A 10592-nucleotide genomic window follows, 5' to 3' on the forward strand; every position below is an offset into this window, starting at 1 on the left:
ACCTCTTTATCAAATGCGTAGATTGTGACACCATGCTAGCGGTCGTATAGCCTACTGGTCGGGGTCCTCCCTTCTCATCCGCAATCGAAGAGCAGTCGCAAAACGAAGTAAACACCAGCAATAAATAATTTTATTCATCACTTACATACCTTGAAAAGCGTATCCGTTCATCAGCAACGCACACTGCCGGAAAGCACAACGCGTCGAACTAAATGACCACACATACACAATGATCGAACGATAACCAGCAACGACAAACACTTCAAGGACACGAATCCTCGATGAGCATGTTCCTTCATGTTTTGCCCACCTCGTGACCACGAATTTTCCGTCCAACTTGCCTTTCTTGGAGAAAAATCATCCAACCTCGGCGAGACGTGAATGACCACACCTAAAACGTAAATGATTGAATCACCCATGGCATGGTCTTCTACTTTGTAAGCTGAAGAAAGCTGTAAAAAACTTATTGAAATAGAATTAAAGGACGGTGAAGTATGCGTCAAGATTAATAGCATACCGCTTGAAAGCAATGCAGTTGCTAACGCGTTCCATATTGCACTCTGTCTCTCGATCAGCGTTGCGAATAGCTCAATAAAAAGGCATGCAGAATGTGAATGCATCGTACCGGATGCGTCAGCTGCGTTACGTACCTCAAGTAACTAAAACAGTGAAGGCAAAGACCGGATCGCTTCAGATCCAGAGCCGACGTCTTCGCGCTTCGACGTTTCAAAGGAGACTGATTAATCTGCTGCCGGTTGCGACAAACGCTTTCAGGTACGAGCAGCGCACTGTCACGCTGGCTATACAAGAAGGATGTTTTCAAGCACGAAAAGAAACGCAAAGCTGTCAACTGTGTTGGAACTTCCGCAACTCTGCGCGATACATCAAACACATAAGATACCTCGCCACGACCCCCCCCCCCCCCCGGCCTTTCGCGATGCAACAAGCTCTGCGATTTCAGTCCATGAACAGTAACACAGAATATTGACCCTGAAATTTTATTTGTGAGTTAATATTGTCAGAGTTAGTCAGTCAGGAAAGAAACCATCCCAAAAACAAGCAAAAAGAAAAAACGGATGCCACCAAGGGTGACTGTTCCTATTCACTAAAGTAGGCTTGTTAGGTAGACATCGGGGTGCGATGCCAAGGACTTTTTTGTGACGCAGAATAGTGAGCCGAGCATGGTGTAAGGACATCATTTGCTGTCCCGTCTTTTCAAGTTCCCGAGCTGTTTCACGACTTCCCGCTGAGTCTGTCACGATCCTCCAGGGGCAGAGCTGGGGACCAGGGGTCGCGACCTACAGTTTGGTAAACACTGGCGTATACGGTATTCCGTTCCGCTTCGTAAATGCTGCTGGCATGGCAGAAGCCGGAACCTTCGTCCATAACGTATGGAGTGCTAAAAATTTGTGTCAAACAAATTTTCATTTTCCAGATATGCTCCAGTAAATTATGCAAGATGAAAAACCGCTCCTTGCTTTACATTGTCAGTATTCTATTCCTCCATTCCCTTTGGATGACGAGAATCTTCGGGGCTGGAAGGCATAATTACTAAAAGTGGCAACACAGAACTGTATATTATGCTTGGAAATTGTTAAAAACAGCAAATTCAATCGTAACAAAGTTTTGGATGCTACAAAACCACGCAGGTGCGCATACACACGAGGCTCAGCAGGCGATATAGACCATTGGGAATGTTAAGAGGGCAGCCGTTCTTTAATTCACGATTGAAGACGTGCGACAAAAAATCGTTCAGGTATTGCGCTGTTGAATATTTTGGGACATATGTGCACGTCTAGCGAAAAGCGCAGCTACAACACGTCCTGACGCAGCACATGTCTTTCTGAAGTGATTGTGATTAATTAGTCGGGAAAGCAGCTGCGTAGGAGTTCACATTCGTAATAAACAAGATCATTCGTCCGCTGCCTAAAGTAGGTTCCTCTTGAAAATGGCGTATGTTGGCTTAACATGCATGCTCGTTGGGGTGATAGTAGTCCTTGTAAGATCTACCGCAGTTCTGATGTACCAACGAAAGTGCTCGGAAGAAGTTTGCAACCAGACAGATCTGTGTAGAAAAAGCGACGTGCCGGCGATATGTTGGAACGTCCAAGACACGTCCAAGGGCACATCGTGTCAGTGCTGCAAGAATTGCTACTCTGGTAAGTCGCAAGATCAAGCTAATATCAGCAATATTCCACGTACCCATGTCACATGATTTATGACCTATTCAGGACTTCCATAAGATGACGTTACGGTGACGCGGTAGTAACCGCTACATTTTGCTGCTCCCATCTGTAGCACATGTTTGAGGATGTTCGGTTACATATTTTCTGTGATATCGAGGTCGTAACGTGTGTAGCGGCTTCTATGGATACGAAACTGCAGACCCGTTTGCTCCTTGTAAGGCACTGCTTGCTGGACAGGGCATCGAGGATTTGACATGTACGTAAACGTCGATCTCGCTCCTTATGCTCGTCTGCGTATGGAAACATTCGGATAATTCGTTTTCATATTGTACCGGACGCAATCTTAAATGGACCATGAAACGGTGTTTCCCCGTTTTTGTCTGATGTCCCTGAATACACAACCGAAGTTTTGCGTTCGGCCGGCGAACAGGTTTTCTCCCGAGAGAATTTAAACGGAGTACAGGAGTTCTTGGAAGTGATGTGGTGCGGAGAAACTTGTTTCTGCACAGGTGCACTACATTCGTTACCGACGACGACGCTCATCGCATGGTACACACAGGACTGGGCGAAGCCCCTTTGTGCGAGCCATGTGCAGTCCCAAAGTGCAAGCAGGTGTCAGAATGGCTGACATTTCCTCTTTTCTTTTCTTTCTATTAAACATACCCCCCCGACCCCCCCCCCCCCTCAAGAAAAAAAAAACAAAAGGTGAGGAGGCCCCGAGGGTAAATGAGAGGAGGAACACGAGGGGAAAGAGAAACGCGGAGGAGATCAGGTCCGCATCGATCTCAACCGCACGTGGTTAGAAGACGGCGTACTTTAAAGGGACACTGAACAGCTAGCGTAGCTGAGTTCCTCTTCAATTACTTCATTGGTTACTCAAATCTACAAGACCACACGTAACACTTGTTCACATACTATTGAACGTACAATATTTATTGACAATTTTTTCTGAAACAGTTCAGGTGCTCACACTTTGCCAGCCGTGTTGATAATGTCCATTTGTTTTTAATAGCAGCACATTCTCAAAATTCTCGTCGGAAAGACTCGCCCTTCACTTCCCCATTATTAACCCCAATGCTAAACGGCCCTTCGACAGATACAGTGCTAGGTTGTTGTATTTCAGGAACACCGATTTTAGCTGTGGAAGGTCGTTGAGGCAATCGAACCAGGAAGACGTAGACACTGCAATGCAGCTAGCAAACTCTTGCTCCAACAGATATACAGGGTGTTTAAAAAAAAGCACTACGCCACCCCGAATCATGCGGTCAACGGCATTTGCTCTTACTAGGTTTTTGCCACCTCCTGATGTAAACGTTATCTAATTTAAGTTTTTATCTGGCAGTTTTTACGAACTGAGCTCGGATATTCGCCAGGTAAAGGTCGCTTTTCTATCCCGTACATCCATTTGAAGTGCGTTCGGTATACTAATTCCGATAGGATAGCCCCTCAATACCCGTGTCAATTATCATGAACTGGAGGTTAATACGGTGACGGCGACGGTATAGTGAGTTAGGATATTCTTGTGGCGATGCCGAGTCCTCCATGGCATTAGGCCACTTCTTCGGAAACGCGTTCCTAGAAGTGCGTTTGCAAAAGCGCCCGGACGCGGGCGATCATCTTCATGCGATCTGAGAAACACAGTCGGACAAATTAATGGGTTGGCGAATCAACTGCATCTCTGCTCCTTCTGGCGGCTTGACCGTCCAGCCGTGGATTGCTGTGTGTGTTAACTGCTGTGTATACGACTAATCATTGTTGCCAGCATACTTAATGAATGTTCCGTGTGATATCCAGCACGAAACCAAACTGCCGTATTCTGGAGAAAATCGTGTCGAAAGTAACTGGAAAAGTACCTGCTCTTCAAGTACAAGTTACTGGAAAAAGTGATTAAATTACAGGTGCAGTAGGGAAAGGTGGAGCAAAGCGGTGATAGTAACGTTCAACTTTTTTTTTTTTTGACCTCCTAATATACAGTAAGGTGCACTTTTTTGTGTTCAAATGGAAGTTCAGTCCTTCGGCCATGCACGGCTAGCCGGCGAGGGTGTCTTCTATTACAGATATCCTACAAAATAGAAAATTGCAAGGCAACCAAAATTTCTCGCTTTGCCCCACTGGGAGGGCAAAGCGCGAAATGTTGAGGGGCTAAGTGGAAAATGCTTGAAAGCAACAAAAACTTTATTGTATCATTTTACAGGCTGTTGTCACAAACGTAGATATGACTGTCCCGAAGCTCTGTACATTTCTCGTGGGCCCACCCGTGGCACTTGATGCACTGGATCCACTGCGCGCCTGGTCGCGATGCACTGAAGGCGTCTCCTCAGAAAATGCATGTGAAGTCGTCGTCAGACAAAGCGAAGAGCCTCCTTCGCCTTTTATCTGCACGCTTTCTCGGCTGCTTCTCCTTTGCAGCTTTCCTGGCCACCTTCTCTCGCAATTCGCTGACGTACGGCGATGACGTAATGACTGCAGTCTTATCCCTGTTCTTGTTCTTCCTTGGAGTATTACAAGAAGTCGATGGTATAGGCATTATATCTTCCGGTCGCACGGACGCATGTCACCTCTCAGGTTCTCGCTCTTCCGGTGTTTCCTCAGTCTGCACAGCTGGCGACGAGCGACTTCCAGCTGGTGTGTCCGTCCTGTCTTCGCTTCTTTCAGTGACAGCAGGCGGTGGTTCGTATGCTTCATCAGGGAAAATGTGACTGTCCATGGGGCGAATCCCAGTAGCCTAAACCCTGATATGGCATTGGAACATGTTGCAGCACTCCCATAAGCTTTACCAAAAATACACTCTTAACTCGGTACCCTTTAGTAAAGGGTAAAAAATCGCAATATTTTACCCTCTATTTCAGAATCTACCAGGTACCCTCTGAGCAGTACCTTTTATAAAAGTTACAAGGAAACCCACTAATTAGAGGTTACGGCCTTCAATCCAGCACCTGCCCGTAAAGGTTACGCCAACGTGCGGCTTTTTATACAGGATGTTTATTTTTATTCGCAACAGATTAGCGCTCATTTGGCAGGTGGGTTATGTGAATTTTTGCTAATTAATCGATCCGTAGTTACAAACACATGCGTAAGGAAATGTCGAAAATGTTTGTAACTACGGATGGGTTAATTTGCGAAAATTAACATAACCAAACCTGTCAAATGAGCGCTGGTGTGATGCGAATAAAAACAAACACCCTGTGCGTGGGATATGGACAGACATTTACAGAACACACCAAGGTACCAAAATGAACCAGCAGAAAAGGAGATCTTGAGCATATGTATATTACAAAAACAGAAGTCTGTCGAGAGGTCACACATTGTGCACAAGTGCGATTCTGATGTGAGGAGAAACCATGGTCGCTTTACCATGTATGTGGAAAAAAGAACTATCTTCTAAGTGAGAAGCAATGCATAAAAGTGCGAGGAAGCCAGCGAGTCAAAACAACTGACCTATGTTTGCTAAGCTGAACAGACCCAACAAAATGAAGAATTGCAGCAGAAAAAAAATTATTCCACATTCGTGTTGCAGAGGCGAGCGCAAATGGCAATACAGTATTACATAAAACGCACACAACCTTGAGGAATATGAGTGTACAGTAACGCAGGAGACACTCCATTACTGCGTTATCAGCGTTGGAGGCGCTCTGGGACAAGTTTGTGAGGTACTGCATTGCGCTGGTGACGGTATATGAACCTGCATGTGGAATCCTGGGAACAAAAGTTTGGGCAATGAGAGTAACATTTACGGAACCATTCAAATCTGTACAAAGCACAAGGTACAAAGCAGCATAAATGCGGGAAGGCGTTCACTCCGCGATTGAGTCTTAGAATATCGTAAGAATACAACAAGTAGGAAGCTGCGAAGTATATATCTCGATGCATATATCCACAGCTCGCAAAATGCACGCCGGTGTATTGACTTGGCGACCAAGGAAGAGCAGAAAAGTAGCAAGCGTAAGTGGCGTTCATATGCAGGACCGCAAAACGCTTGCCATAATCACAACAAACATGCGCTAAGAGCTCTTGCTATCAAAATAACGCACGTATCTAGCACAAAATGTACACTTACCCAGTGTATGAAGTGTGTGAATTAGGGCTGCGGTGGTGACGTTCGTTTTCGGTTATATATTCTTTGCAATCTTCGCACTCACTACACTTTCCCCTGAGAACACCGAAAATATCATTGTTTGCTAGCGACATCTAGCTTTTCCGTTGTTCCTGACGATACTATGATAAACGCGAGGAAAACCACTGATTAAAACAGATTACACTTGTTAACGGACGGACGACGAGCGTTAAGCGTTTCAAGGAAACCGCTCTCAGTGCGGATAGACCTAGACCAGGCTCGGCTACGCAGTGAAATCGGAAATCTTGGTGGTTGCGGCATTGACAATGGTTTTCCACCCTTTAGAAAGAAACATACTATCAGTATTCCAGACTGCGAACTTATAATCTGTGTTCATAGAGCATTGATAACATGTAGTCGACGTATAGATGACGCTGAAAGAGATAAAAAATAACAGCGTAGATTCGCAACTGTCGTCTCGAATGGGAGGCTGAAACGCGGCATTATGCTGAAAAACAGAAGGAAAACAAACGATAAGAAGCTAACAAAGAAATTATCTTTGGAGATTTCGCTTAGAAGTTGCAGTGTCGGAGTAGAGGGTACATTTATAAGTTACAACAAGCTGTTTTTGTTTTTCCCGAGATGTAACTTCTATTCGTGTTGTAAAGACATGACTTTGGTCGCTTTTAACCTCTAAATATACGTTACAGTGGTGTAACCTATAAGAAATCTCGAAATCTACGTCTATATAGAAGTTACATGTTTCTAAAAGTTACAATAAAAGGTACGGGTTTAAGAGTGTGCTTCCAACCTGCCATATGGTTATTATACGGCCGGGGTTTGCTCGCAACCATGTTTCGCAGTCCTCTGTAGTAAGTGTTAAGAGGTTCCGTGAAGGCCACATCAAGCGGCTGGAGCTTGTGTGACGTATGCGGAGGAATGACTAGCAAGTGCATATTGTTCGCATGGCCATTTCAACCAACTTGATGTTATTTTGTATGTGTAGCATGTCCATCCATTATAAGCAGCACTGGGTCTTCCTGTGAGGGCTTCGAGTGCTTCAAAAAGAGCCGAAACTATGCGTCACAAAAAAGTCCGCTTCCATCCACCCAGTCTCATGAAATGCAGCATCAGTCTCCGGTAAAGTGCCATTCAGGAACTCTTCATTGACGCGCTTGCGTGAAAAAATTAGCAAGGGAGGGATGTAATGAGCAGTAGCACTGCAGCACACAACAGTAGTCACAAGTGTCCCTCTTTCTGGAGAAGAAATGCGACCAACCTGCCTTTTTCCCTTCAAGCTTTGAAACTTGAAAACTTGAAACTTGACCTTTGAAACTTTCGTAGGCACATTCCAGTCGCGTCGACGTTGAAAATTCGACTAGGAGCGAAGTAGTACTTGTCTACCAGGTCTTCTAGCAAGGTGAAAAATGCGCTGACGTTCACTTCGTTGAATGCAGAAGCCCTGGCCATCGATGTCGGTTCCGGAGACAACTCTGGATGGCGCTTCATAAATCGGACGACCCAATCTTTCCCCGCAAGACCAGTGGCTTTGTTGAATGTATTCGTCACATTGTTCTGCTCAGCATATTGAATGAAATGCTAAGGCCCTGACGTCGCGCATTGTAAGGCCGTACATGCACCTGTCCATATTCTCAACATGACCCAGAAGATCTTCTTGCGCAGCCGTAAATTTGTCTGGAATCGCCGAAGTCTCTTGCATGCTACAGTAAAAGCATCAAGTTACAGCAACTTAATTATTTTAATTAGTTACTTCACAGCTCTGGTCTGCAGGCATTATGTACTTTCTTGCTCCAATAATATTTGGAAGACGTTCACCGTCGGCAACGTAGCAGTGTGCATCAAAACAAAGTACACCTTTTATACCTGTTTAGTGCCCAGTTAATTGGGAGAAAAAATTCTGACGTACGACTTTATCAACACGTAATACCGTTGTCAGCAAAATGTTATGGGTTGTTAAGAACGGAAGAACTGTCTGTCTGGACAGGAAATGCATGGTATTGAATACCTTAAGGTTGAAGCCGTCTTTCAGGAAGAATGTCTTCCATATCCTGATGTGCATTAAATGCTATCAATGGCTCGCTTTGTATCGTGGCCCATGATCCGTTTTATCTTTTTATTCCAGGACGGTACCTATATTGTCCTCGCCTTCCAGATGAGAATGGAGGCGAAGGATGCACCTTGTTCAAGTGTATCAACGCTGAATATCTGGATCCAACGGACTGTTGCCCGAACTGCTTTTTGTACGGTACGTTTATAAGTGATATCAATACACGGAGCCCACTGTGCGTCTCGTAGATATCTAAAAACGGTGGTCTCGACGTCGACACGTTTCAGAGAACACATGTGCGTACGCGTGTGTCAAGTAATTAATCTTCATAAACTGTCCATGGAGCATGCTGTGTCTTACGAGAAGAGGGGGAGGGGAGAAGGAAGAGCGAACATAACAGATGTGGCGGGCGGGAGAGAGCAGTTTTATAATAAACTAAGGACTAGCAGACGTAAAGTGCGGCTTTGGCAGCCGTTGCTTTGGAATGTACCGTACATTGCAGAGGCTGAATAAACAAGTCAGATAAGCACAATATTTTTAGGACTTACCATCGCTCAAGCAATGATCTCGAGGACGGGCGTTCACAAAAAGTCAGCGAAGAATTAGTACATTGACGACAGCGCAATTTCCCCGTGATGTAATCGTAGCACGCTGCGCCATCAATCAGACAAATGTGGGTTCCATTCCTGACACCAGCACGCGCTGGCTTTTCGTCATCTGCAGTGCTTGAGTTTTAGAATGTACATTATTCAGTGAATGAAGTGCACACAACAAGGTGACTGCTTCGGGTGCCTTCAGATATACTGAGTTCCCGAGTTGCAGTGATCACGTGCTTCTTCATCTGTCGTACGTAGCAATTAATATAAGATACCATGGGATCTTGACATGACCAGGGAAATATGTACGGGGTAGACAACTAGATAGCTCGATACAAGCTAGTTGAACAACACCAGTTACACCCCAGTACACATCAAAGGTGGGGGGGATATATGTTTATTACGAAACCAAAAGGAGTCAGTATAACCTACACAATATTAGTGTCAGCAAGCATCGAAATAGAGACATCGTACCACACCGTTTCCAATAAAACAGGTGTTGCCTTGTTTGCTTCACTGTTTTGGTCTGAATTAGTGCTCCTATACATCTTCCAGTATCCAGTCGGTGTTGGTGACCATGCACGAAGCAGCATGGGTTGTTTTCTTGCCAAATACTAATGTCTACAATTCATATTTAGCGCTCTTCTTATTTTCTGCAAATCTCCTACTCTAATACAAGCTTCCGCACTCTTTCATGCATCCAGAACAAGGCAGTTGCTACGGGAATGACCTGGGAAATCAGTGCACCACAGAATGCTGCATCATCCCTTCTTGTCCAGAGGGAACGTTGGAAGTTCGTCCGGGCGAATGCTGTCCCAAGTGTAGCAAGCACCCGACCAATGTCCGTAGTGCAAACTGCTCCCTTGTCCTTTGCAAGGAACCCGAATGCCCTAAGGAAGAACAGTACCAGTCCGAAAAACAATGCTGCATCCAATGCAAACGGGCCAAGAGGCTCAACATCGACCATCACATAGACTGTGCTATGATTCGTTGTCAAGAACCTTGGTGTAGCCCTGAAAAACGGTATATACCTGACGGCGAGTGCTGTCCTTCATGCAGGTTTACATAACCACACCGTACCTACGCCTCCCGGTCATAGAACAAGACCTATAATACATTTATCCCTGTGTAAGAAGATGGCTCCTCGCCGTGACACCTTCATTTGTATTAAATATTTTCAGTTTCTGACCCTAGATTGCTATAGTGCCCCCAACGGTGACGTTCTTGATGGCGCTGGGGTAGGTGTTGGCGATACCGCTTTGTTAAAGGCACTGTAAAGAAGCAGGCATACAGTTACTGCTGGCTCATTTGACAACCTGCCTGCTCAGTATACAAACGCCACAAATTTCCATGAAGAACAGCGAGAGACACGGACACAGAAGACGACACACGTCGGTTCTCAGACACAGCAATAAATTTATTAGTTCATCTCAACTTACTTTTCGCCACAAATTTCGTTCAAATCCACCTCGTATTTTTTTTAAATGAAAAATTCAGATTTATTATTACGGGCAACCTTGTGTTTAAGACCCGACACGAACTCGCAGTCCCCGCGATGCAGGGCGGAGAACATAAACATGCCAGTAACAATGGTAGCACATAGTGACATCTGTGGACCACTACCATCACCACGCCGGCTTGCCGGACGTGGTGCATTTTTGCGTGGGTGACGTTCATGGTGATCCTCC

General features: G+C 45.2%; 1 protein-coding gene across 1 annotated transcript; it reads left to right on the top strand.

Moving 5' to 3' along the window:
- Positions 1-1920: 1920 nt before the first annotated feature.
- LOC135383088 (uncharacterized protein DDB_G0274171-like) lies at positions 1921-10095 on the top strand. The gene is made up of 3 exons (XM_064612711.1): positions 1921-2159; positions 8384-8506; positions 9609-10095. Exons 1-3 carry the CDS (start codon positions 1949-1951, stop codon positions 9971-9973), a joined length of 699 nt encoding a protein of 232 aa, XP_064468781.1. The 5' UTR covers positions 1921-1948; the 3' UTR covers positions 9974-10095.
- The last annotated feature ends 497 nt before the right edge of the window (positions 10096-10592 follow it).

The sequence above is a fragment of the Ornithodoros turicata genome, chromosome 2 (genome assembly GCF_037126465.1).
Source record: "Ornithodoros turicata isolate Travis chromosome 2, ASM3712646v1, whole genome shotgun sequence".
Lineage (NCBI taxonomy): Eukaryota > Metazoa > Arthropoda > Arachnida > Ixodida > Argasidae > Ornithodoros > Ornithodoros turicata.